Here is a 21,643-nt window from a genome sequence, read left to right as displayed (position 1 = left end):
TCATATCACTATTAAACTTTAATGTCATATTTTCTAATCTACAAGTAACCTGAATGAGAAAAAAAACTTTACAAAAAAATACAGTACTTTATAGAGTGCAACATCGTGAAAAATTTTTATATAGACAGAATAAGACACTTGCAGAGATTTGCATAGTCTAATTTTTAAGCAGTTCTTTTGTACTGCCTTCTACAGCCTACAAAACATAAGTCCTAACACTTTACACATCTGTGAGCGCATTCATGGCATCCTTGCAAGAGCATTTTACACAGATTTCAGATGATCACAAGCCTGCTCTGCTGCTCACAATCAGGAATCAACAGAAGTAACCAGGTCTCACTGAGTCAGACCTTCCCAGCAATATTACAGCTACGTCCCTTGTGAATGGCATTGTTCCAAAGGGAACAAATCTCACATATATGGAGCCCAGCCCATATACATCTGGCAGAGCAGGTTGTCATCACTTGCTTCTTGAATAAGGTAATGGACATGTCCTTCAATAGATAAAGGTAATCCCTTTATTCTGTTTCTAGTCTTAATGACACCTTGCAGCCGTTGTTCTATATCAAGGACATGGGTTTTGGCCTGGAAAAAAGGAAAAAAAAATAATATTGCTACTATCCATGAACTTCCACTTCTTAAAATAAAAAAAAGTGTTTGTTAGAACGTGTTTGAAATTGTATTTTAATTTAATACAAAACCCAGATGTCTATACCAGATATATTGAAAATAAAGGCTGCTCACCTTTAAAAACAATTCTTAAAATATATATATTATTGGTCAAGTTATAACTTTTGCCTTACATTTCTACAGATAAAAGTTACCAGAGAGACTAAAAGAGCTATACAAATATATTTGAGAATGGTAGAAAGCTTTATTTTGTACAATTACTTTCAATGCAACATTTTCCTAGCCTTGTTCTTGGAATTCTGGATAAAAATTAAGTCTGGAAAATTTAGGCCAAAATGATGAGCAACTGAAATTGCAGAAGTCTAATTAAAGAGGCTGTGCTGATCATCTCAAAATGAGCTGTTCTGAGGCCCACTAGAGCCACTAGTTCATACCAGTTATACTCACATATTTGCTTTCAAAGCCCAAGCATAATATTGGCACCTCTCCAGAAAAAGCAGTTAATTTATACAACTATGTGGGTGGTCTTGTAACTAAAAGAAAGGTTATGTAGACACAGCCTGGTCAGTAACTGTTTGAAAACCAGGAGATTTTCTGTGCTGAAATAGCTCAGTTAAGTTCTCTGTTGTAACACAGCTTCAAAACTGTAGTTTGTCCTTATCTTAGTTGCTGTGTTTGTCAGTGCTCCCTAAGTATTATCTGCCATTACACATTTATTTTCATTAAGTAGTCCTTAAAAAAAAGGGACAAATCAGAAATTTTGCAAAGAAGAAAGATAATAAATATTACAGGCTGTGCAAGCTATATTTTGGATTTGATCTTCATCAGCAGTTAATAAAGAAAGAGTATATATGAAATCCTAATTTTAATCAAGTAATCCTTGACATGTAACAAGGCACGTATTTATTCAATAATAAACTTCCACTCAGGAAAAGCACAAAAACACACATGGAAAGGACTCCAGATGTTACCATCACTGTACCTCTGGAAGACTGTGCAACTGTCAGAGTGAGGAGTAGCAAGATCCATCATTTCTGCTGATGTTGTCCTTGATTTCATAACACTAATAAGGGAATTGTAGGCTTTTTTGTTTGGTTCTTTAGTAGATAAATTACATTTTCTATCAGTAAAAAAAGTCTCTTTATGGATAAAAATTATGAACACAGAGATACTAAAGAACCTCCAACTAGAGAAATTTTTAAATCAAAGAAAAAAAAAGAAGACAGTTAAGGTTTTAGTTAGAAAATATATAACTCATATAGAACCAAAATGGACATTTGACTTTTGCATACCTCAGGTTATGCTTGTTTTAAACTAACCTTTTCATTGACAACTTCTCCAGTTTCGTTCACCTGGGCTCTTGTATTCCCTTTAACAGGTTTACTCCATTCCACAAGAGGATCATGGAGAAAAGTCTTTAAGACACTAAATAAATTAAAAATAAAAAATAAGAATAAGATATATAAATATATATTTAACTGCATGTCATAGTGAGATTGAGCTGCACGATGGGCATATGCTGGAACTGGCAGCAGTTCCTGTTTCCCATGTTTAGACTACAGGCAGCTTTCAGGAGTTTGCAGCAAAAGCAATTGCCACACCTCATTAGGGGCTCTCTCTGATCACGCATGAGCCTCATGGTGACTTCACAAGCTCTTCGGAAGAGACCTTCTGTTCCCATTGGGCCCATTCCATTCACCATGTTGTGAGTGAGGCGGAAAGGAACGATTTCTGGAACTTCAAAAGTTTCTCCCTGTACATTGATAAAAAAGAGTATGCTGATAAAAAAGGGCATATCCTAAGTGTTTTAAGCATTATTTAAGCAAAGAGTAACATTTGCATTGTGTTTTTTCCCCCACCTCTGTCTCTGGCAGTTTCCGGCTGACACAGTCCTGCTCAGCTGCTAAGGGGAAATTACAGTGGATAAAGGATACTAATGTCCAAATAACCTTTTTCTATGTTTTTAACACACTAATAAGGAATATAAAATTTTGTTCTTAAGTGTATACTGCTGCTTTATAGTCTCATGCAAAATGCTATTTTTTTTTCATAATATGCAAGTTGCAAAAAACATTTTTTTAATTAAGTGTTATATAGGACAATTTAGACTCATTAAAAAGAAAGCAGGGGAAATAACGTAACAATATCTCTACCTCACCTATCTGAATTAAAAAGCCCACATGTCCCACAGCAAAAGCATCTTTCAACTGAAACACTGAAACTCCAAATCCCGCTCTGGCCACAATTTCTGCTGTTTACCTTTACAGAACCTTTGGAATTTTTGTGCTGAGTTTGTGTGAGAAACAAAGAGAAACTCTCCACAGCAGCAGAATTCTGAATGTAGCAATTACAGTTTTGTTGGAAGGTGATAGTGGAGAGAGGAGAATCACAAAACATAAACAGTCTAGAATTTGGGCTATTTCAGTGCGTCCACATCAGGTCATTGATAGTGGCTAAACCAAAAAGTTGGCTTTCATTAAATGCAGCATACAGAATGATCACAGACTCTACATGTCCCAGACTGTTTGTAGGGTATAATAAGAGACAAAGTGAGAGATAGAACACAATGGGTATGTTAAAGTAAAATAACGTGGAAAAAAACCAAGACAGTAGAAGTTTATAACTTATATATGCATATAAAATAAAGAACAAGTTCAGCAAGTGACATTTCTCACCTTATTGAAAAGGCAGTTGAAATCCACATGCACACATTCCCCAGTCAAAGAATCAAACAGGATGTTTTCCCCGTGCCGGTCCCCCAGGCCAAGGATGTAACCCACCATGGACATGACCGCCACAGAGCGGCAGTAGGCGGATCTGCTGTTGTACCTGTGGGAACAAGGGTTGGGAATGTCTAGGGCGCTTCCTTGGCTTATCTGTCTTGATTCAGTAGTATCATTAATGCTTAGGGAAACACACAAAGGAGATGTTCTTGAGCCAGTCCAACCCCAGTCACTGACCATGAAGTAGGATCAGGAAACGTTCTAAGAAACCATTCATGGAAGAGAGGAGGATGACGAGGCAGAAGGACTTCTTTGAACATTTTCAGCTTTTCAGGCAGAGGTGCTGACTTTGGAAGCATGTGCTGCCGCAATTCTTTTCCAGTCATGTAGATCCCTGTAACAGACTTCCTCAGTTAGGCAAAAGAAATCCCCAAATAGAAAGCCTTTTATGTACTATCACAATATGGTAATTCAGAGAAAATAAATATTTCCATAAAGCTGAAATAAATGAACAAGTGAAAAATAACCCATAGCCTGTGTTGGTTGGTTTTCTGGAAAGTAAATTAAAAAAATCATTATGTTAACTGACAGTGAAGACCTGGCAAACAAGCAACCATGGGGTAGAGTGAGGGAGGGGAACACACAAACAGGAAAAGAACCTACCCTCGCAAAGCCATTCATTATACGCATTCACATTTGGAGTTCCAAACTCCCAGAATATCTGCATACACACAGATAATGTGCAAAATTTTTCCCCAAAATTTTATTACACTGACCAGAAATCTGCTTTTTAAACGAGAAATTAAAAAACATATCTGATCTTAAGTCACTGTACTCTCAACCTTGATTTATTTATGTATTACCTAAATTATCTCACACAAATGTAGCAGAAATGAAAAATAACAGATCAAATCTAAAGAAAAAGTCCACAGTCTGCTCCATTATGTATGTCTGTGCTGCACACACATCCCTGTGCTGCTGGCACTGCTGCTGAAACAATTTACATCATCTTATTACAAGAAAGTATTAAGATGACTGTGTTATCAGTTCTTGTAAGGAACTTTATTGCAAGCATCAATTCTCTTCCATTTAAAGGTCTACCACACATATGATTAATAATACATTGCAGATAGTTAAAAATACATGTGACTGCACCTTCCTAGAATTTAGCTTGATTCTTGCCATTTATTTCATTTACTTCTTAAGATAGAAGCCTTTAAAAACATCAAAAAGCTGTCATTATAGTATAATATATTTCTGTACCTTTCTCCTTATAAAGCTTTATCAGGATATTTCTTAGCCCAGCAGTATTGTTCACCCATTCGATTATGCCACATTCGTCATTTAATGGAATCACTGCGTAGGTTCGGATGTGGAGTTCTCGCCTACGGGACTCTGCATCTTTTCTTAAGCACTGTTCACAAAAGAAAAATGAGATTAACAGATAACACAGATAGGATCAAAATGGATCAACAGCATTTACCATTTTATCTATTTCTATTTTCAAATCACACAATCTAGAATTTAAAATTCTAGGCTTCACCGTCTGCAGTAGGTCAAACACAAGCAAAATGCGCATCTGTTCTCCAACGGAAATTAAAAAAAAGAGGATTTTGCAATAACACAGTCAAACTTGTACATGGCTCAAAACCTTTAAAAGCAGTATTTGAAATTTAGTACTTCAGAGATGCTATCATTTGCTTTAACCTCACAGAAAACATGGTACCTTAGCCTGAATCATACTGCTGAGAAGCAAAATATAACTAAAATAAGAAGTATGGCAACACTTCTAGTATGAAAAGATTAATTTACCTGTTTTTTATAAAATATATTATAAAACACTAAACAAGAAATATTAAGCATGAAAGCAGAAAGTTTGCAGGTATTTATGTACTGCAAATAACTTTTCCTGCCTATTTTTGCTGGAATAGGCAAGTGTTTTGGCAAAATGTTATATTTTGTTATTGTTTTCACAAGTCTGTAAGAAGTTATACATTATCAATTGCTACTGTTTTGTGCTGAAATAAAATATTTTACACCAGTTTACTTTTCTTCCAGTGACCTTTATCTCAAGGTAAGTTGGCTCTTTTATTAGACAGTTCAGTGTCCTGTCCTGGTCAATAAGTGTAATGCATCTGATTGTCTCACTCATCAAACCTTATTAATAAGGGAGTTGAATTCCATGAGCCGACAGTCTTTCCTTAGATCATCTTTTGGCTTACACATCATAATGTAAGATTTCCCATCTGAACCTTTCAAGGTGATCTTTTTTGGCTTTTGAAGTGAGGCAAGAATTTCCACCTAGAGAAAAATTAAGTTCTTAATTAAACATCTGTATCAGATTATACAAAATCAGGAGTGTTATTGTAATAAACCACTGCAGCCAGTCATGTCAGCACATCCACGATGCTGCAGCATATTCACCTCAGCCCACCTGCCCCAGGCTGTTGTGAAGAAGCCACTCAGTTTCCACAAAAGTAATTATGAATTTCCTACTCACTCCTCCATTTCTAGAGAACTAAGATATATTTGCAGCTGCATTTGTTTGACATGAAGTTAAAACCCAGGTTCCAACTAGAGCCTTACCGTGTCATCAAAGCCTGCAATGTAGGCCCAGCATCCAGGGAAAGGGTCATGGTTAGAGTGGGTGCCAGGAATCGAAGGAAGAGTTGGTATCATTACAGATTGTAAGGGAATGAGGATTTCACTAAATGTGTGCTCTTCTACTAATCTTTTCAGTGCTTTGAAATGAATATTCATGCTTAATGTTGAGCTGTTTCCATCAACCTTGAAAAAAGTTGATTAAGTTAACAACAACCCTTAACAAACACTTAAAAGAACACTGCTATTACACATTAACTGATAAACAGAATAGAATAACAAATGCTTATGGTAATAAGAAAAATAGCAAGTTACATTTCAAATAAGTAATCAAAAAGTAAATATATATGGCGATTATGGCAGATGTATTTTTCCCTTTGAACGTAAATACAGAATAATGAAAGAGTTTCTTTAGTTTTACCCTTATTATTAAGATAATTTGTTCATAAAAGCACAACCAGCCTATTTTTACAGTAAAACTTTGTGAAAGTTACTCGGCATGAATTATATGTGAAAGTACAAACCAATTTGAAGCCCATGCACTGTGACACGTACCATTACATACCGGAAGATTTTACAATGTGCTCACTTTAGAGCTATTTTCTACTTTTTTTAAAAAACACTTTTATTAAGCAAAAAAACCCCCCAACTTCTACAATTTAGCGCAGTTTCTGCTAAACTGCAGTAACTGAATTGGCTAATGAAAGCCATCAGAAGAAGCTTTTGCTTTTTGCCTTTTTGAATAATCTTATTACATGCAATAATTTGTTTATTTTTGTCAGTACCGGTTTGTTGCACAGTTCTAACAGCTTGTCTGTGAGGCGAGTTGCATCTCCAATAAATTTCCCTAAAGATTCCTCCATGTGAATAGCTCTGTTTAGAATTTCCTTGCATCTGTTGACGCGCATAGGGTAAGAGGACTGAAAAAAAAAAGAAAGGTTAAAATTTAATAAACAACAGTCAAATGAATTGAAAAATCCTCCCCTCCCCCAGTAATTAATATTCTTTCCTCTACCTACTGCTTGTCATTTTTAATATCTGGAGAAGGATGTGCTCCAACTGACAAACTAAAGTGGTATGGTTGGTGTGTGTGTGGGGGGGGTGTTATTCTTTCTGAAACCATTCTTGTGAGTCCCACAACATAAAGGCCAGTATTCAAGAATGTGCCAGTGTATCCTGAACGTCGTTTCACCAGCCTAAAGAAACAGTCTGCACCATGCTTTCCAGTTTGCTTGGGAATGACCTTACTGCCAGGTAATTTTGGATTAAGCAGTACATCTATCCTACCTTAATCAAGGAACAGAGTCGATTATTTGATTATAAAACTCAAAGTAATATTACACAGTTATTAAATGCAATAAAATCTGTTGCCCATAACTACACAATTCATCAGCTATTTATCATTCTAATTTCCTTTCCTCATACATCATACAAGTTCAGATGCCTATTAGCATTCTAATTTGAAACATTTAAACTGTAATATCTGAATTCAGACTGCAATAAAATATTTTGCAGTGATGGCATCAATATCCTCTTCCATAACACAGGATCACAAAAACTGAAACTCTCAATTCCTTATCATCTTAAACAGGTTATATTTACATTTCTCTCTGATGAAAACAGTTTTGTAAACTTAATAAAGGTGCAGCTATGCATAGCAAGGTACCTTGGACACAGCAGTCATCATCCACATTGCTTGCTGGGGGTAGGCTAAAAACACTTTGGCAACAATCACCATCAGAACTGCAAAGACCTCATCATGGGAATGGCAGATGCGGGAGATGAGCTGAGAAAAGGCTGTCAGGAACTGGTAAGGTGCCAGGTGGTTTGTGTGCTCTGTAATCACCTTATTTATCTTGGCGAGGTCATGCTTCATTTGAACACGTTCTGAACGACTGGCTGGGAAATAAAAGGACAACACTATGTTCCTGGTTTTCCCCACTGGAAATGTAAAGTCACTTAAATCAAGGCTGTAAAGTTCTTTTTAACACAGCATACAGTGACTGAATACATATGCTATTTAACTATCCAGAATAACAGGAGATCACCAAGCACAGAACATGGGACAGGCAGTATCAGAAAAGCTCTTATTACACTCTTAAAATTACTTCTCTAAAATGATGCAATGGCATAGCATGAACAAAACCCACTCCACCTATTTGCCTGATAAAAGGATTCCAATGTTCTTTAGTGGACAGGAAATGAAGGAAGTCTTTACATGGGGTGAAATTAGCACATCTGCTCCTATCTCCACCCCTGCCTCCGAGGATCCAGCAGAGTTCCACATCACCGTCACAGGGAACACGATTTGCTGTGCCTGCAGCCAAGCACAGCTGACAGAAGTGTGCAGAACGAGGTCAAGATCAAAGAGCCACAACTGTCTACTTGCTCCAGACCTGCAGGCAATGTTTGCCATTTTTATTTGTACAAAAATCTCCCAGCCAAGATGCATCTCTGGTGTTAGTTCCACATGCTTTCCTGCTGCCTGCCAACATGAGTTTTTTTCCCCTCATTTTGGTAAAACGAGGGGGAAAATTTCAGTAAAATTCCTTCAACACCTGAACCAAAACAAACGGGGAAAAAAGCCACAAAACCTAACACTTTACTGTAGCAAGTGTATACAATTACATTACTCATCACTCATGAGGCAACTTAGAAGAGGTGACCAGTGACATGTAAGGATTTTCCCTAAGTCTGTTTAATGACTTCAGCTTCCAAGGAACAGTGCTATCTCATTATATATATTTTTTAAAAGTACTGGAGGATTTAATTAAAATAATTAATACTCTCCTGCATATTAACATCCTGTAATTTAAAAGAATAGTAGTACTTTCTTGCTTCCATATAATCTCAGGCAATAAGTCTAAACAAAGAACTGTAGATACACTTCACTGCTCTTTCAATCATGTACTTAAAAGAATTAATATATATAGAAATTACGTATTGGGAAAAAATGTTCTACCTTTATCACATTCATATGCTTTTGCTCCGAAGTCCAGCCATAAAGACAGCATTCTTGGCATTGACTGATAGATGAATTGGTTTCCATACTGCAGAGACCTGTGATTACACGTTTAAATCAAAGTATGTTAATGATATATATTGGAAGCAATACAAAGTTTACATTCTCAATCGTTTCACATTCCATTCTGAACTTAAGAAATTTATGTCAGCATTTTAATGCATCTGCAACAACCAAAAATTACAAATATACAAAGGTTTTGGTTTTATTAATCAAAACTGCAGGTGAAATAAATAACTATCTGACAAAAGACAGACTTAGTAAGAAGTAAACTTAATTAGGTATGAAAACAAAAAGAAAGCATGCAGCAGTTTGTTTTACAATACTGCATAAAAATTTGAGTTGGTATGAATTGGTGACAAAAAATATATTCCTATAAAAATAAATTTTCCCAGTATAATAGTCATCCTTCCATAGAAACTAAGAAAAGTTCCCCTCTAACCTCCCAAAATGATGAACAATGTATCTAATCAGATCTCCTTGCTTTTCCATCTTGTTGTCAGTTACCATTGGCATTAATTTATCATAGTATTTTGCAAGATAAAAATGTCCATCTTCCCATTCTGGCAAGAAATTTGTAACATCCTGCAACAAAATAAAATGCGATAATTACTTTTGAGAGGACGCTAAACTGAAAATAAAAAAATGATTCTTAAGAAACAAGAATCTTGTATTAGTTATGTTGTGCACAGTACATGCAAAACAAGTATTAATTGTTAACTCTGTAACTCCAAAAATTGTAATTTAGCCCCAAGATAATTGCTCCTACAAACTAGCAGTCTGTTTTTAAAATACCTTTTGGATTTGGAGACAGCAAGATAATTCAGGGCAAGATGATAAAGGATTCCTCAACTAGGAAATATTATACTTTCATTAAGAAGATAATAATCAAGTTCTTGATCCTGATAAACTCAATACTTAGTTTCTTTTAGCTTTTTGAAAAATGAAACAGCAGGATTTTAACAGTTGGACTTGATGATCTTTCTGACCTAAATGAATCTATGATTCTACATTTTTCACGTTTCTGTTTTCCTTCTAAATCATGATGTTTAAAGAAAAACAAAAAATTGTGTGACATATATTAGAAAATAAATAATCTGGTGAGTGGCACATCCATCCTTTAATAACACTGGCTTGTTTCCAGTGCCAATGCTTAGACAGCAGAGAGTTCTGAACATTAGTATTTTCATAGAATCCAATGAAATTTCCTTTGTTTCCATTATTTCAACCATCACTTGATTTGATACATTAGTTAGATTTTTCTCTAAATGACTGTTACAGAAGGATGTTACTCAGTAAGACAGCAGCAACTATTAACAGTATCAAATGCCAAAGCTTGCATAGGAGACATACTGCTTTTAAAGAAGCATAAAGATCTGCATCTCCTACTGGTTTAGTAGGCAATATTAATCAATACCAAGAAGTATTTCCCAGGCATCACAAGAGGAAGCATGCAGTGCTGTGTTGTTCAAGAAAAACATACCAGGTGTCCCTTTTCCTAGTTCTTCAGAGACTGAAAGCATATTTAAAGCACAGTTATAAGTCACTCCCAGAGAGAGAAATAACACTGTAGAGTGGTGCAATATGTCATTAAGTCAACTCTGTATTTAGAGTAGTCTACATTTTAGTGAGGAATTTTAATTTGTGCAAGCATGAGAAAAAAGCCATGCTCCTGTAATTTGTTTTATTTTTTTTTTTAAAGAATTATATTAGGTATTGTAGGTCTCACTGGTGGGAACTGTAGCCTTCCCATCAGCCTGTATTGATGTGCCATATTAAAGCTAATTAAGATAGTTAAATCTTTACAAGAAGAACTATTTCCCTCCTACACATTGATACTCCATTTAATCCCACTGTTGTTATACTTGGCTGACATCATCAGGAGCATAATGATAGCTTACTTAAGGGATTCAAAACCACTGTCTTGTTAACACTTATCCAAATTACCTTATACTTTTTCATGACTGCATTGCTCTCAAAGTTGGCAGTCTCTTCCATAAACCTGCCCACCAGCAGCATTGCCCGGCCATGGATGAGCTGGTTTTTGCTATCACAGGGTGCTTTATTTTCAGGGAAACATAACTCAACCCCCTTCTGGAGAACAATGAGTGCTTCATGAACCTCACCCTAAGGGAAAGATGAGAACATTGTATACACTTTAAATGAGAGAGATGCAAAACTTCCATCTTATGGTTGTTATTAAGGCAGAGCTGTTTCCCCAAGTGTGTTCTAGGCCATTCTGGCTGTGGTAACTGAATATTACTGACTTCAAATGCTTCTTTTATTCCCTTGTTATCTCAGCACTGTTGTGCCTTTAGGTGTACCACAACAATTGCTCTCATGTTTGCTGCTTATCTCTGTCAGTTAAAAGGAAACAAATTAAGGAGAGGTCTACTATTAAGATAATTTAAATTTGCCTGGGCTGCTTTGACAGAGGCAGGTAATCCACCAGTTTTATACATGGCTGCCAGAAAAATCAATAGATACAGAAAAGGGCTGAGTAGCAGCTGGAGGTAAAAACTTCCTGTGGCTCAGCTGCAACCAGAATGTGCTGATAGTCCCAAATGACATACTTTGTTTTACCTGTGCTGATTGTGTACCTGTTTTTCTTGAAGAAAACTAAAAATATTATTTCCTTGCATATAAGAAATTAAATTCCATTTTTATTTTCCTTACCTTGGACCAGAGCCACTTTGCTCTTTCAATATAAAGTTCAGAGAGTGTAGATTCCCCAGCGTTCAGAAGAGCGTTATAAGCGGTCTGGTGATGACCAGCTTTTCTTGCAACTCTTGCACTCTGGAGCCAGCACTGACCAACAAGCTCACTGTAATCCTGGCTGCAGAGACATTTTTGCAGGAAATGGAACATTTCAGCCATGAATGCTATTTTAAAATCTGAAGTAAATATCACAATGTGTTGAAATAGAAAGTGAATTTCTCAATAAGCTCTATACGACATAATGATAACTTAAAATTATTTTAATACATTTGTTTCACCTTTTTTCTCATTTAGGCCTAGAAACAAATACACTTTCTCCCTGTCTCCCTTATCATTCCTATAGACACAACTTTTCCTCCTAATTTTGAAGGTATATAATGTTGGAGAGGACTACTTTTGTTCACAACAAATTTCCAGAGTTTTATCTTCCCTCTTCTAACATATATGGAAACCCAGAGTATTACTGAGAATACAACACAGACAAGAAACAGTCATTTTCTCACCTTTTACTGAGACTAAGCAAAGCTCTTCTCAGAGCTAAAATGGGTTCTTTTGCTCTATAAGAGTTCTGGGTCATTTCAATACGAGCACACCAATTCAGGGTATCTCTGCTGTGGTCACCATCTGGTTGCTGAAACATTGGCCCAATACTGTGTTCCAACTCACACAGCATATGCAACCTGTGCCAGCAAAATAAAGGCAAAAATCATTGAGAATCGATTGCTGTTTGAGATATATGCAAATTTTACAAAGTTTTTGCCATTTTCTTTCTAAAAGCTGTCCCTAAAGCAAGAATTCAGCAAAACCAAGCACACAGAATCAAGGATTTGTAAATTGGTTATATTCCTTTGCCAAGCTTCTGAACACAGAGACAATGAGGATCACTTGGAGAGGAAGTCAATCTTTAGAAAGAGTATTTCTATCCATTACTTTTAGCAGCAGTTCTTCAAAAAGTCTGATATTTTCAACAAATCTCATTTTAAAATCAATACATTGTTAACTAAAATAAAGTTATTCCATTTATTTTAAAATACCATTACTGTTATTAGCTGCCACTGTAAAGTTGCAAACCTGTGCTTGGAAATGCCTCGGAAGTATTAAGCATTTTCATTATAAAAAGGCTACTCACTTTTTAGGCTACTACAGCCAACTTGAAAGTTTATTAATAAAGGAAAAAATAAAACTACTGAAAGGGACGGGGTTTCAGTTCTTACTGCTCTTTTTAATAAAACAAGAGAGCACTTTTTGGCCTCCATACAGGTTAAAAGCAATGCTCTTAAGTTAATGGAGTTACTGGCCTATATGTACCAATTCAAGCATGGAATTAGATTGCTGGGTTTTATTACCTGCTGGTTTTTATTACATAAAAATGTTTACATAAACTTGCTTGCTGATTTTGAAAGACTAGACTCAATAGTTTAATTGTGAATATTTTTCATGGGGGATAAGTATAAATTCCCAATTAATCGAAGGTTTTCAGTTGGGTGAGTATAAAAAAAAAGGTGACAAAAAATGCTCATCAGTACCATTTACTGTGGAAATGCAAAACTCTTGCTACTACATAGTTGATTATGTGATTTCTGGATTTGAAAATAGTGACATGAAAATGAGAAACCTGATAATGTGTTCGTATCCTCGCTGGTAGGATCCTCTTTCAAAGCTTGCTGCTGAAAGGGGCACAATCTGTTCTGCTCGAACAACCTTGAGTGTCTCGTAAAAAGCTGCTTCATTTTTCTTCTTGGCTGATAACAATAAATTTCCCAGTCTGACACTCCAAGTAGTGGACTTCACATCTTTGGAGAGAAAAAACCAAACCCTCTGGGTTTTTAACCAGCTTAATCTGAACATGCTAATTTTTCTTAACAGACTACTGGAAAAATAAGCTTTTCTCAGAACTAATTAATTGAATTTTAGTAACACTGTATAATCCCACTCCACAATCCACCCACCCAAAAAAGTCCAAAATATACTGGGCCTTACATACACTCGAAACTTCTAAAAGACTATACAGTTTACAATCAAATAGAGTTACAAAAACCAGAAGACTATCAGGACCAAGCCTCCAACCAGTAAAATCCAAAACCAAAAAATTACAATAGCTGCCCCTATTAATCAAGATGATTAAACTAAAAATACACTTGTTCAGAAATGCAATGAAGGATTAATATTTTTATATCATGATAACTTACCTGAAGCTAAATAATTTTCCAGTAAATCCCATCGAGACAGTTTCCAGGCTGCTTCCACCCTGTAAGTGTTCAATTCAGAAATCCATTCAGACCTAATGAAAGAAAAAAAAGGCAATAAAACTTCGTGCTGTCTCCCCTGTTAATCCTACATTATAGTAGCAAATATTCTTTATATAAAACTTCTCTTACTTGAAAAGAAGCAAGGTAAGCTTGCTTCTAGTGAAAGTCAATAAAACCAAAGGATGTGCACTGATAACAAATAAGAGCTGTGCAACACGACCCCACAAATGCAATCTCCAAACAGTGTATTTAACTTCCGTGGTCCTCCTTAAAAATTACCAACTTTCAATCCATTTATCCTATTAGTCTACAGAATACCTATGGAATCAGTAACATAGGAGACAATGAAAGAGTCTACCTAACAAATTAAAGCACATCCCAGCACTGCACCCAGTGCAGACGAACTACAAAAATTTCTGGACATCTTGAAAGCAATAATTTATAGATAAAGCACTCAAGGTTTTGTAGCTTCACATTGCTAATGGGATATTCTGATAAACCTCAAATGCTTGGTAATGAGCAGAAATGGCTTTATATTACTCAAAGAAACCTTGCATTAGATGCTTACAGTACCTGTTTGCCAGCACTCCATTCACCTGAGTAATGACTGTGGATAACTGACCAAGGCCTAACATGGACTTCACTACACCATGATAGTGAATAATCTAGAAATAGGGGAAAAAAACACAAAACAACAAATAAAAACCCCACACATATACATGAATGAAATCCACAGCAGTCTGAAGGAGGAAAGATGTCCCTTTGGGTGCTTTTTAGAATAGGAAAAAGCATAACTAATTGCACCATAAGCTAACTGAACATTCAAAAGAAATCCAATAAGAGATTTTTTTCAGTTCATAAGACACTTCTAGTAGCAGTAATTATTCAGCAACTGTCACAAAAAACTCTTATATTCCTATTTAACTTAAATATTCTGAAGAGGCTTTTTTGACTTAGTCTTCTGAGTTAAGATTCAAAAATAATAATCATATATATTAAAAAAGAAAAAAAAATGTTTTCTATTTACCTGGTCAGGTTCCAGTTGGATAGCCCTGTCATAGCAGGCTGTTGCATCTCTTAACAAGCCAATACTTTCATGTTCAAGGATTTGTTCCTTGAGAGATGGCTCTCCTTTCCGAATGGCGCTCACCCCAGCCACTCCATCTGGCTCATGCATAGCAGCATACAATTTCTTTATGCAAATAGAAATGGAAATGGACATTAAAAACAACTCTAAGACAACAAGAATTTATTTTATATATAACATGTTCAGAATCCCACGTCTTCTGGAAAATGGAGCACACGCTGCTCTGTAAGACTTGTTGGCATCAGACTTTCATGGAACAAGTCAGTTTTGCTGGGCTGCTTCCAAAGTTGAGCCCTACTTTTGCTCACCATACCATAATACTCATGATCTCATACTATAGACAGAATAACACATTAAGTTACCTGAAATGATCTGTATAAAGGGCAAAATAAACGTCCTATTATGACAGGATAAAGTTGTTTAATATGAAGATGCAGATTACTTCAGGTGGAAATGCAACATACTGAGTTTTTTCAAATTTGAAATGTCACTGAGGAACATAAACCATAGGGAACCACAAACAGGATCATGTCATAGGTTCAAATACTACTTGAAAATGATTTAAATAATTTTCAACACCCTTAGCAGTAGCTCTTCTTCTAGTTTAGAATAAGCCACTTGGATTTTCTTCAAATGTGCTTTGGCTTTTTCAGTTGGTTATTACAGTTGGCTGTGTTTTCTCTGACAAAAGGCACAGAGCTAACTAAAACCAATAAATGTTATACTTTTGACAAAACTACATTGAATTATTTTCAGGATTTTACAATCTTATTATACACTAGAAAGCTATTTATTCCTTTTCATGTAAAAAGCATGCCAAGCCAGAGGAAGTACTAAATATTGCTCAAAGACTAAACACTTGTATCCAACAGCAAGTGCCCAACTACCTGTTTTCTTCTTCCCATCTCAAAGAAGAATTTGACAAAGCTTTATTCATTGTGTACATTTTCATTTTAAAATAAAAAACAAAACCAAAAAGAACTTCAGCACCTGAAGAAATCCAAGATGTTCCTGGATATTTTGTTTCTTCTCTGTGATGAATGATTCAAAGTGCATCACAGCCCTTGTGTAAGCCTTGGAGCGAAAGGAAGCCACAGCCAATGTATCCTGAGGGATGAGGTCCAGAAAACGGGTCACATTTTGATATTCTCCATAGTCCTCACTTGATGCTATTGAAAACAAGACATAATAAAAAGTCTGTCAACTGAGGTTTCATTTATAAGAATTACTTTATGCATCAAAATTCAATTAAGTCATTTAACAATCTAATGAGATAATTGTATTAATTTAAGAACACATTTTCTCTTCTGTCAACAGTACTTTTTTTCAAACAATCCAGGTGAACTTCCTCCATCTTGCAAGACAGCACAGAACATGTTAAACTGAATGTTTAGAAAACTACCAAGAAATTAATAATTATTTGAATTTTGAACCTGTATTTCCTGTAACAGGCAATCAGAACAAGGCTTTTGGGGTGGGAGGGGGTGGAAATCACAATATAATATTAAGAAGTCATAGAACAGACTTACATATCATGCTAATACTGCATTCTTAAATGGTCATAATGTGAAGCCACAAATGCAAATATTTATTTGAAGAATGCCAATGCCATTTAAAATAAAATAAGTATCACTCACTTTTTAGATCACTTCTGTCTTTGCTAGATTTGCCAGTATTTTTCTCAGCAATAAGTATTTGAAACTTATGTCTAGCCCACTGAGTGAGATGATCAAGCATGGAGAACACTGTCTGTGTGCTCAGCTGACTGAGATCAGATGCACTGTCTTCAAGTCTCCTGATGGACTGGTCATCGTGTTTCAGAACAGCCATAATCTCCATGTAAACCTACACAAACGTTAAGATAAAAGACAGAAGTGTGTCCTACCAGCATCAAAATAGTAAGAAACAGCAATTAACAAAACTCAAACTAAAATACTAGATATTTTAAATGTATATTTTAATAATTTAGGGCTTAATTCCAAGCTCCTTTGTCCCACAGTCTCAAAAGGAAGAAATGGCAAACCAAGTAGGAGTTGTTGTCCGGATATTCCATACAGGGAGAAAGCCTTTAGGTTTCAACACAAAACAAATCCTACTGCACCTCTTCTATAAACACAATACCTCAGGGTATTCTGAAGTACTTCTACTGGCTAATAGATCACAGATCTACTTTTTTGCTTATATTTATTTAAGTAAATGCAATGCCAAAAGACCCGTTTCCTGTTTGGTTTAGTCCACAGAATATGAGTTAACATCCATAACAGATGCTTATTGTGGATGTACTTGTTCATATAAGAAAAATCATCACACACCCACAATGTTTAAACACAGATACTTTAGCAGTGAAATTTCAAAGTAATGAAATCTAAGTTATATTTTTCAGTATCTTCTCTCTGACTCTGTTGTTTCTTCCAGGACATGCTTACAAAAGAGTCCTTACAAACTTGCATCTCTTTGTACATGTATGTGCTGCTCACAGCACAGATGGCAGCACACAGGCACATGCAGTGACAGCTGCAGCAAAATGAGGAAAGCTCTGGATGACTCTTCTCTCATATTCCTGCCTTGCCACAAATCGTGCTCCACATGAATCTGGTACCTAAACAGTTTATCCACTTAAACTGCAATTGTATGCAAGGGAGAGGAAAAAATTATGGGTCTGAATTCTTGGAATTGTACAAGTTCAATTTATTGGTTGTTTTTGTTGCACTCTTTTTCTTTGTACCACTCCAGCTCTCGATGTTCCTGCAGTCATAATTAACTAGATGGTATCTCATCCTAGGCCCAACTGAAGAGAGAGATGGAAATGCACAGAAAAGCAGTTCCAACACAAACTTGTAAGAGCATATTCAAAACCCTGTCAGAAAATTTATATTATTAATACACAAAAAGGAGTTTAACACCTAAACAGTTTATTCATGTAGGTCTACAGTAATTTTGCAGAGCTGAACAGCTCTTAGGAAGAACAGCTGACCACTCCTACAGAAGGCACTACCATAATATACATCTCACCTCTTGTTGATCCTCTTGACTGCATCCCAACAAAACATAGACAAGGATGTGTGGAAGCAGATAAATTGTCACCTTATAGTCATTTTTCATCATTATACTGCAGCAATCAAAAACTTTTCTGGCAAGATCATGTCGCACCTATAGAAAGATATTATTTCCAGGAGAAGTACCATTACAAAATGCAAATATCTGAACAATTAATAGATTTCCTTTTGTTCACAACACAAATTCTATTCCATCAAATAATTTTAAGATACTTGCCTCATACAGAAGTTTCATCAGATTCAAACCTGCAACAAGGATGCCCAATGGCAGCTGCTATTACACGTATCAGCTGCAGATCCCACAAAAAGCCAGGGAATTTTGCTTACATGTTCCACTTTCCCGTGTTTTTTACACTATTGTGAACATGCACTGGCTGATAGAAAAAACCTTAAGGCTGAGAGTCTACCACTACACTCAGCCTCTCTTCTGCCCTAAAAAGCCTCAAAAAGTAGGAAATTAATGAAGACATTCCATTCTTCTCTGTCTGAAAGAGGACAGTGTAGCTACTGAGCTACTGTAATGCAATTCACTTCTTACAGTGGTTGATTTGGAAGGGAAATTTTCAGTGGGTCACTTAGCTATTAGAAAGGGGAAAGAAAATGAAGAGACAAGTACTTTTTATGTGCTGGGACTGTGGAGCTACGGGGAAATCTTTCCAAAACTGAGAAGGTAAATTCAGAAGCATTTGTCCATGCCTTCAGTTTTACAAGTCTCTGGACAAAGGCAAGTTCCCTTGGCTTTTAGCTTTGCCACTACCTGTGAAGCCTGGCCAAGAAACAGTGCTGGGGGAGGGAAAGTGCAGTTACTCTGCTGAAGAAGTAGGTAAGTCCTCTAAGAGGCATATTCTCCCATCCACTCCCCATTTCAGAACCCAAAAATGCAGTTCAAGGACTGTGCTGTATACAGCAATAGAGAAAGCAGATTTATTCTCTTACCTTTGTTATAAGATAACCTGCCCAAGTTGCTGACCATTCTGCAAAATTATAACCTAATTTGCTTAAGTAAATTGGCTTCTTCATCTTAGACCAATTCACAGCCTTTTGGTAACTCTTGTACCTGCAATTTTAAAATATCCATTTAATAAAACTAATGTTTTTATTTATAATATACATATTAAATGAGATGATAAAATGCTATAATAAACAATAGCACATTGTTAATTATGAAATTCCTTGCCTAGAATCTTTAGAAACAGAATAAGGAAAACACTTTCAGAAGTCAACATCTTTTATTCTAAAGCTTCTTAAAATGAAACATAAAATAAAAATTCTCATAACATGTTAGGTTGTTAAGTATATTTCAAAGTGCTATTCCAATCAGTTTTAAGAAATGCAGTTTGATAAATATTTCAGTACTATGTTCTTGACAGGAAAAACCCAGAACATATATGAAAGGCAAGAAAGACCAAAAGTTTGTTTTCTGAAAAGGTAAAGCTTATCACAGATGAGCATGACTGTCTTCATGAGGAAATAGAAAGGAATCAAATTAAGGCAAACATAATTACATAGTTTGAAGTTTTCCTGACATTATTTTTATCATGACTTCAACAAAATGTAAAGTCAAATTAAAGCTCTATCATAGGAGGAGCTCATTAAGGGTAGCAATAATGGGATATTTATAGATTTGAGTATAGAGGAAAGAAAAAAGAAACAAATCCTTCAAACATCTTATAAGCCAATGCACTAGGGACAGATAGGTAGATCTGGGCAAAGTATGAGTTCCTAACTTTGCCTGTTTCATTTATAGAGAATTACATTCAAGTGAGTGCTAATTCAGCTTTATGTAGAAAGACCTTATTTGAAATTTGTATCTATACATATCATTCTTCCCAGAAGAGTGACAATCACAAAACCAAATGAAGTTAATAGTAGCCGGGGGAGGGGGGGGAAATAAATCAATCTGTTATGAAAAGAAATTGTTTAAGTTGTCATATACCGTGTATTTAAGTGAGGTTCCAAGATCTCCTGCACATGCTCAGGAAACCTCCTCCAAAGCTTGGAGCCAGGGCAGTCAATGTTTGTCTCCCTACAGTCATAGATAGACAGTAACTCCTGCAAAGGCAAGGTTTACATGACCACGTTAGCACAGAGAATTTTCACAACCACAGTAGTAACCAAACCTGGTGTATTTGATCTTAGAGGTCTTTTCCAGCCTTAGTGATTCTATGATAAGTAATGAGATAGAAGTTATGGAATGGTTAATTCAACTAACTATTGATTTCCCAGATTGTCCAGTTGGTTGGACCACACTATCTCATATTCTTTGCGTCTGCCAATAAACCAGGACTACAAGTTAAGTCTGATTCCTCCTTGTCAAACCAGCACCAAAGACCAGAGTCTGAAAATAAGGGTACACTCCCTTGCAGTTGCTTCTTAAAAGTGTAAGCAGAAACTATCTTAGAGATCCTTACTTCTTTTCATTTCTTCCTGGGGAACCAGCACTAATTCTAAGTCACTCTCAGGATTACTCCTTGAATCATTGTGAATGGACTGTTAGTTACCTCTGAAACACCAGATGTCTCCTAAAATACTGTGACACAAGCAAACAAATCTATCTTTTATTTGACAATTCCCCAGAATTTTAAGTGTACCTTCTAATTTAAAGCTGTACAGGATGAAGTTTCAATTACTTAAACATGTATCTCAAAATGCACATTTATATTGCACAATTTTAAGTTCAGTGTTATAGAAATAACTTGTGATGAAAAAATAGGATCTATCATGTGTCTTACCTGAATTGCATATGCTGCAGAATCCTGAGCACGAACATTGTCAGCATAAGCAAGGAATGCTCTGGTCAGTTCCATTAATAATCCATAGGCAAAATTTGGATCTTCCACACCAGCCTCAAACACAAACAGAATGCCAGTTCTATTAAAACAGAGTACTAGCTGTGTCTTTAATCTCTAAATAATCACTTGGAAGCTTAACTCTAAACTGTTTTAGGTGAGAAAGCAAGTACAGATTTTCAAAGGGTCTAAAGATAAGAGGTTCCCTACTCCCAAGGACTTGTAAACGACCCTTAATGCTAAACAAAACACTACTGCAATGCTTCTTACCACAAATGTAAAATGTTTTCCTTGAGTTTCACTTGTTGAAAAATCGAGCCTGCCAGGATCTATGGCTCCCAGTTCACCTAAACATTCTCCACAAAGCAGTCGAGCTTGAGGATTTGCATCCTGGCAGCCAATGAGAAGCACAGTCACCAGCTGGGAGATGACTGGCTCCACAGTCTCACTGTCTGTTACATACTTGATCAATTTGTCCTAGGAAGTTGAAAAATAAAGATGAGTTATTCTACAACCATATTTATGGTAAATAATCATGGAAATTTCCAATCTGTAACTTACTCTTTCTTCCGATTTCATTTGCCCATGACTTTAGGTCAGTGACTCCCATCCTGCCTCACTGTAACTACAGCCCCATTGCACTGAATTGCTTGTTGCCCTAGGAAGAACTAAACAAATGAATAAGGGACTCAGCCCTTAATTAATGCTGTCATGGCCAATAATGTATTTCATTATCATACACCTCTCTACTAACTTCATTTTCTTTCC

General features: G+C 36.0%; 1 protein-coding gene across 1 annotated transcript in view; it reads right to left on the bottom strand.

Moving 5' to 3' along the window:
- The window catches only part of ATR (ATR serine/threonine kinase), a 39,069-nt gene continuing 17,426 nt past the window's right edge, over positions 1-21,643 (bottom strand). Inside the window, exons 22-47 of the mRNA XM_027686099.1 lie at positions 21,146-21,352; positions 20,819-20,932; positions 20,023-20,138; positions 19,023-19,143; positions 18,043-18,180; positions 16,668-16,875; positions 16,021-16,199; positions 14,971-15,135; positions 14,517-14,608; positions 13,884-13,975; positions 13,310-13,487; positions 12,198-12,374; positions 11,653-11,812; positions 10,924-11,103; positions 9,419-9,561; positions 8,917-9,014; positions 7,621-7,853; positions 6,740-6,874; positions 5,940-6,140; positions 5,511-5,654; positions 4,617-4,767; positions 3,591-3,747; positions 3,306-3,459; positions 2,232-2,383; positions 1,950-2,055; positions 1-585 (exon numbers count right to left, since the gene is read on the bottom strand). Coding sequence (XP_027541900.1) covers positions 412-585; positions 1,950-2,055; positions 2,232-2,383; positions 3,306-3,459; positions 3,591-3,747; positions 4,617-4,767; positions 5,511-5,654; positions 5,940-6,140; positions 6,740-6,874; positions 7,621-7,853; positions 8,917-9,014; positions 9,419-9,561; positions 10,924-11,103; positions 11,653-11,812; positions 12,198-12,374; positions 13,310-13,487; positions 13,884-13,975; positions 14,517-14,608; positions 14,971-15,135; positions 16,021-16,199; positions 16,668-16,875; positions 18,043-18,180; positions 19,023-19,143; positions 20,023-20,138; positions 20,819-20,932; positions 21,146-21,352 — 3,975 coding nt within the window. The 3' untranslated portion in view covers positions 1-411. The remainder of the gene's footprint in view (positions 586-1,949; positions 2,056-2,231; positions 2,384-3,305; positions 3,460-3,590; positions 3,748-4,616; positions 4,768-5,510; positions 5,655-5,939; positions 6,141-6,739; positions 6,875-7,620; positions 7,854-8,916; positions 9,015-9,418; positions 9,562-10,923; positions 11,104-11,652; positions 11,813-12,197; positions 12,375-13,309; positions 13,488-13,883; positions 13,976-14,516; positions 14,609-14,970; positions 15,136-16,020; positions 16,200-16,667; positions 16,876-18,042; positions 18,181-19,022; positions 19,144-20,022; positions 20,139-20,818; positions 20,933-21,145; positions 21,353-21,643) is intronic.

The sequence above is a fragment of the Neopelma chrysocephalum genome, unplaced genomic scaffold, assembly GCF_003984885.1.
Source record: "Neopelma chrysocephalum unplaced genomic scaffold, ASM398488v2 Primary Assembly neopelma1_70, whole genome shotgun sequence".
Taxonomy (NCBI): Eukaryota; Metazoa; Chordata; class Aves; order Passeriformes; family Pipridae; genus Neopelma; species Neopelma chrysocephalum.
The sequence above is the reverse complement of the archived record's forward strand: the minus strand, read 5'-3'. Positions and strand labels throughout refer to the sequence as shown.